At 40.3% G+C, this 6000-nt stretch overlaps 1 protein-coding gene across 2 annotated transcripts in view; it reads left to right on the top strand.

Moving 5' to 3' along the window:
* The first annotated feature begins 1270 nt into the window (after positions 1-1270).
* The window catches only part of SDHAF4 (succinate dehydrogenase complex assembly factor 4), a 53356-nt gene continuing 48626 nt past the window's right edge, over positions 1271-6000 (top strand). The window contains exon 1 of one of the 2 annotated variants that reach the window (XM_047734432.1): positions 1271-1434. In XM_047734432.1, the coding sequence (XP_047590388.1) occupies positions 1371-1434 (64 nt within the window). In that variant the 5' untranslated portion in view covers positions 1271-1370. The remainder of the gene's footprint in view (positions 1435-6000) is intronic. The other variant, XM_047734431.1, reaches the window with a different exon arrangement.

Below are 6000 nucleotides of genomic sequence, written 5' to 3'. Positions count from 1 at the left end.
TAAAGGATAAAGTTTTAGCCTCTGAGAAGATCTCTCTCTCTCTCTCTCTCTGCTGTTCCTTGAGGGCCTCCGTTAAATGGGATTCTAAATGCCAAGGCAGTCCCTTGATAGCTGAGTTAGTATATTTAACAGAGCCATTCATAATCTGGTTTTGAATGTTTTTCCTCAGTCAACTGGTCACAAGGAACTCATCAAACTGTAGATATGAAGTAAGGGTCAAAAATGTTTGTGGGAGCTAACTGCTAATGAAAATTGCTTGGGTTTTGGTTCTGTCCCTCTCTTGTATATAATACTTTTTTTTTTTTTTTTAGAGATTTTATTTATTTGACAGAGACACAGCAATAGAGGGAACACAAGCAGGGGGAGTGGGAGAGGGAGAAGTAGGCTTCCCGTGGAGCAGGAAATGGGGCTCCATCCCAGGACCCTGGGATCATGACCTGACCTGAGGGCAGACAATTAACGACTAAGCCCACCCGGGCGCCCCAGTATATAATACTTTTAGTAAAGGGGACTCCTTCTCTAGGAGGATCAGGTAACTCCCAGTTTATGATGAGAAACTCAGATTGCACAGCTACCTGATGTCACCTTCTCAGACATTACCAGGCCCAACAGCTAGCCAAGAACTTTTCTGAAAATTAAAAAAAAAAAAAAAGTAAAAATAAAAATCTAGGGCTCTGCACTGTGATTCTGTGAGGATTTCCACAAAGCACCTTGATCTGCCACATATGCTCCAAACGTCATTGGAACTGTTGGAATTTATGGGCCAACTGGCAGAGCTCCTTCCCCTGCAGCCTGGACCAGATGGCAAGCCTTTTCTTGCTCTGCTCTTCACTCATAACTGTCATCTTTCAGGTCATCTGGTCAATCAGTCAGAACAGACGAATTAGAGGAGTTTACTGAACGATTAGATATTTAAGAAATAAAAGAACAGTAAAAGGAGCAAAAGAGTAAAAGGTGCTTGCTTCGCCTTTGTGTACTATAAAAGAGATCTTTCAAGAGACCTCTGCCTCAGATTAAGAGGAATATACCGAATTATATTCCCTCATCCAACCTCAGCCATGATTTGGGGTTTTAATCAACACAGAGGTCAGCGTGGTTTGAGTCGCTCTTCGCGAGAAAGCTGATGCTCTCCAGGAGCCTTTCCTACAGACAGCACCTGACGGGAGCGTGGATTCCGAGGGTGAGCTCCGGAAGCCCCGCCCCGGCCCGGCCTCACGCAGGGCCCACCCCTCCAGACGCAGGACCCGCCCAATCACAAGCAGGCCCCACCTCCCGAGAGCTCCGCCCCTCCTGCGGGGTGGACCTCGGTCGGTTCCGCTGGCTCCCAGCCTCCCTGCTAGACCCACGGGGACGCTGCGGGATTTGGCACCATGTCTGTATCGAGGCTGGCTCGGTTGCTCGGCTGCGTTCCGGCCACCGCGTGGAGAGCGGCAAGTAAGACGCCCGGCCCCGGGGCCGAAGTCGCGGGCGGGGTCTCGAGGCCCCGGTGCCGCGAGAAAGTCCTCCCTCAGGGAAGTCGCATGTGTCCCGGGCTTCTGAAGGCGCTGGGTGCTACAGAGCTGCTCTTTTTCGGCTCGGCCACCCACGTCTTGCTCCTGGTTAGGTCCCTTCTCCATCCCGGATCTCAGGAGTGGGACTAGGGCTAGATCACCGCACCCAAGCCCTTCCAGCCTGGGCACCCGCTTCCTTCCGGTCACTGGTCAGGAAGGGCAGCAAAACATTCGGGGTTGTTTACTTGGGAGCCCTCAGCGCGCACTACTCTTCGGTGCTCGTGAAATAAAATGGGAAAGAGGGCCCTTGGGGAACGAGACCCATCATTTACTTATTTAATTTACATCAAAAAGGATTTGTGGCAGTTTGCAGTATTAAAAAATTGGAAAGGTGCAGAGGTGGGCCAAAGTAGCAGATTAGTATAATAAAAATTAGATAAAGTCAAGAATTGTTAATACAAAGAAAGTATGCATGTTTTCAGTAAAAACGAACCATTTTAAAACCCATTTTTGTTGGAAAGCTTTCTCAGTATTTTAAACGTAACCCACAGAGTATGCTAAACTTAGTTCTAATTGAGGACATCCTGGAGAAATTGTGTAAGTTGGAAACAAAATTACTGCCTCTCTCAGTAATGGGCCCCAGATTTCTATGCAGTTTGTTTTTTTGTAATCATTTCTCCCCAAACGTATTACTTGTTAATTGTAAACATTATAAGTGGTCCAGGAGTGAATAATAAAGTGAAAGTCCCACTTTATCCAAACTCCAAAGTAGTGACTGTAAATTTTGTTGTGTGTTCATTTACCGTCCCTTTCTCACTTGTTAGCAAGAATGAAGTGTTTGATACCAAAAATGTATATAACACGTGTAAGTTATAAAGCAGAACTTACATTTATGAACTCATTTTCCAATTTAAGAAATAGAATATTTCTCTTACCAAGCAGCTCCTGTGTGCTTCTTCCCATTGGAGTTGTTACTTTATATGGTTTTGGTCTTCATAGAAATGACTTCTTACCATTTGTATTTATTTTGCTTGCGTTTTTCAACTGACACTATATTTTGAGATGCATCTATATTGATGTGTGAGGTTGTAGTTAATCATGCAGTTGTGAGAATGTATCATACAGTTTTTCCATTCTTCTTCCCAGTGGACATTTGGGTAATTCTGGAAACACCAGGATTGGCTGCTACACATTCTTGTTATGGGTGCTCTAATGCAAGGAGTGGACTTCCTGGAACATATGGTATAGGCCTTTTCCATTTTATAATACGATGCCAAGTAGTAAAGGCATTTCCATTCCTACTGGCAGTTCCGTACCTACCAGCAGAAACATCAGTTCTTGTTGTTCCACATACTTGTCAACATTTGCTAATTATCAGAAAATTTCATTTTTGTCTGAATAGGGTGTTGAAATGGTATTTTTGCTTCGGGATTTTATATCCACTATCCTAGCTAAATTCCTTTCCTCTTTTAACTTCTCTAATTAAAGAAGTGGAACATCTTTTAAAATATTTATTAGCTTTTTTTTTGGTGAAATCTCCTCATTTTCTTAATGGATTGTTTGTCTTTCTTATTTATATTCTTTACTAATATTCTTTACTAATGTTCTTTACTAATATTCTGTACTTTACTAATATTCAATACTAAACCTTTTTGAGTTGTGTAAGTGGCAGATAGCCCAGTTTGGGGGCTGTTTTTGTCATGCCATCATGGGTTTGGTGTTGTTGTTTTTTTTTTTTTTTAAGATTTTATTTATTTATGACAGAGAGAGAGATCACAAGTAGGCAGAGAGGCAGGCAGAGAGAGAGGAGGAAGCAGACTCCCTGCTGAGCAGAGAGCCCGATGCGGGGCTCGATCCCAGGACCCTGAGATCATGACCCGAGCCGAAGGCAGCGGCTCAATCCACTGAGCCACCCAGGCGCCCTGTTTTTTTTTTAATCATATATAATAGCAGCAGAGTAAAATAACAGATCTGCATGTATAATCACACAGCTTCAGAAGAAAGGTGTCTTTTTTTTTTTTTAAAGAAAGGTGTCTTTTGAGGAACACATAATCATAATTGTAATCATGTCTTGATCCTTTGGTTTATTGTCAGTGCTTTGTGATCTTGTCTAAAAAAGCCTTTCCTACCCTAAAGTCAGTTATTCTGTATTTTCTTTGCAAAGGTCTGTAGTTTTGCTTTTTATATATAAGCCTTTATTCTGTCAGAACTGATTTTTGTGTATGATGTAAGGCAGGAAATCAATTTCACTTATTTTCCATGTCGGTAATCTGTTGTCCCAGGTCCATATATTGGGCCTTTCCTTCCCTGATACAATGCCAACTCTCTTCAGTCAAGTTCTCATAAACATATAGGCATGGGTTTATTTCTTGGCTCCATTTTCAGTTCCATAGATCTATTTGTCTATTCTTATGCTGATATCACCTATCTTAATAACCATACCTTTGAAATAAATCTTTTTTTTTTTAAGATTTTATTTGTCAGAGAGAGAGCAAGCACAAGCAGGGAGAACTGCACGAGGAGGGAGAAGCAGGCTCTCCTCTGAGCAAAGAGCCCAATGCTGGACTTGATCCCAGTCAGGGCCCTGGGATCCTGACCTGAGCTGAAGGCAGACACTTAACTGACTGAGCCACCCAGGCGTCCCACCTTTGTAATTAATCTTGATTATGTAATAGGGAATATCCTCCCATTTTGCTTTTCAGAAGTGCTTTGGCAATTCTTAGGTATCTGCTTCCCATATCAAATTCTTAAAAAAAAAAAAAAAAGTCCCTGTTGGGATTTGACTAACACTGCTCAATATTTTTTTGAATTGTCATTTTGTGATTGCTGCTTATGTATAGAAACATAATTTACTTATTTATTGCTTTTGTATTGTGTAACCCAGCTAAATTAGGTTATTAATCTAAATAATTTATTGTAGCTAGGTGGGGTATTTGCTATGTAGGCAGTCATATTAAGGGCAAGTATTAAAAATCTAGTTTCTTACTTTCTAACATTTTTCTAACATTTATTTTTCTTTTCTTTTGTTTTCTTTTTCTTTTCTCTTGTTTTTCTGTCTTGCTCAGATTTCCAAGAACATGTTATCTAGAAGTGATGATATCTTGTTTGTAATTGTAAAGGGAATGCATTCATATTTCAAATGTCATACTAGCTATGGATGTGCCATTATCAAGTTAACGAAGTCCTATGCTGTGTCCAAAGGGTTTTTATTGTTGTTTTTGTCTGGTTTTTAAGACTGAATAAATCTTGAAATTTACTGAATTCATTTTTCTTCCTCTTCTTGGGGTGATTATATCATTTTTCTCCTTTAAATCTGGTGAGTTGGTGAATTGTAGATTTTTCTAATGCTAAATACTCTAGCATTCCTAGAAGATACTGAAATTGATCATGATGATTATATTTTTAATATGATGTTGGATTTGGTATGCTAATATTTTGCTTAGAAATTGGCCTGTTGGGGCACCTGGGTGGTTCAGTCAGTTAAGCATCTGCCTCTGGCTCAGACCCTGGGATCACCAGGGTCCTGGGATAGAACTTCGCATCAGGCTCCCTGATCAGCAGGGAGCCTGCTTTTCCCTGTGCCTGCTGCTCCCCTCTGTCTCTCTGTACTCTCTCTCTCTGTCAGATAAATAAATAAAATCTTTAAAAAAAAAAAAAAAAAAAGAAGAAGAAGAAGAAATTGGCCTGTAAGTTTCCTCTTTTGTAGTTTTGTTTTCTGGTTTTGAAGCTTAAGTTATTTTAGCCTCATACATTGAATTCAAGAGTCTTACCACCCTTTTCTCTTCCTTGTTATGTTTTGTTTAAAAAAATTACTCATTCTTAGAGGGTTTGGTATAACTCAAGTATAAAACTATCTGCGCTCTGATGGAATATTTTAAATTACTGGTTTAATTTCTTTAATGGTTATTGCATTCAGTCAGCTTTGATGAGTTAAGGTTTTCTAGAAAATTGTTCATTTTTTATGCTTTCCTTATATAGGCATAAGCATAAAGTTCCCTTTTTTGAAAAATGTCTGCTCTCATATAATTATGTAGTCTCTTCTCTTCATATTATTTATTTTGCCTTCTTTTGTTTTTTTCTTATTAGCCTAATCAAAGGCTTCACAGCAGTTTTAAGGGAACCAACTCTTGCTTTTGTTGATTATCTCACTTGTATGTCTTTTACTTATGTTATCATTTTCTTTTCTGTGGTTATTTTCTTTCCATTTTCTGTGTGTCTCTCTTTAAAACAAAACTAAAAATATGGAAACGGCGCACCTCATGGCTTAGTTTGGGCTATAATAGCAAATTACCATTGACTGGGTGCTTAAACACCAAACAATTATTTCTCACAGTTCTGGAGGCTGGGAAGCCTGAGGTCAAGGTGCCACACATCTGGTCTCTGGTGAGAGCCTGCTTCCTGGTTTGCAGATGGCTGTCCTCTCATTGTCTCCTCATGTGCCAGAGAGCAGAAAGCCACAGCAGGCTCTCATATTTCTTCTTAAAAGGGCACTAATCTTGTTCATGAGGGC

The sequence above is a fragment of the Lutra lutra genome, chromosome 6 (assembly GCF_902655055.1).
Source record: "Lutra lutra chromosome 6, mLutLut1.2, whole genome shotgun sequence".
In the NCBI taxonomy this organism is placed as follows: Eukaryota; Metazoa; Chordata; class Mammalia; order Carnivora; family Mustelidae; genus Lutra; species Lutra lutra.
Note: the sequence above shows the minus strand (reverse complement) of the source record. Positions and strands in the feature narration are given on the sequence as shown.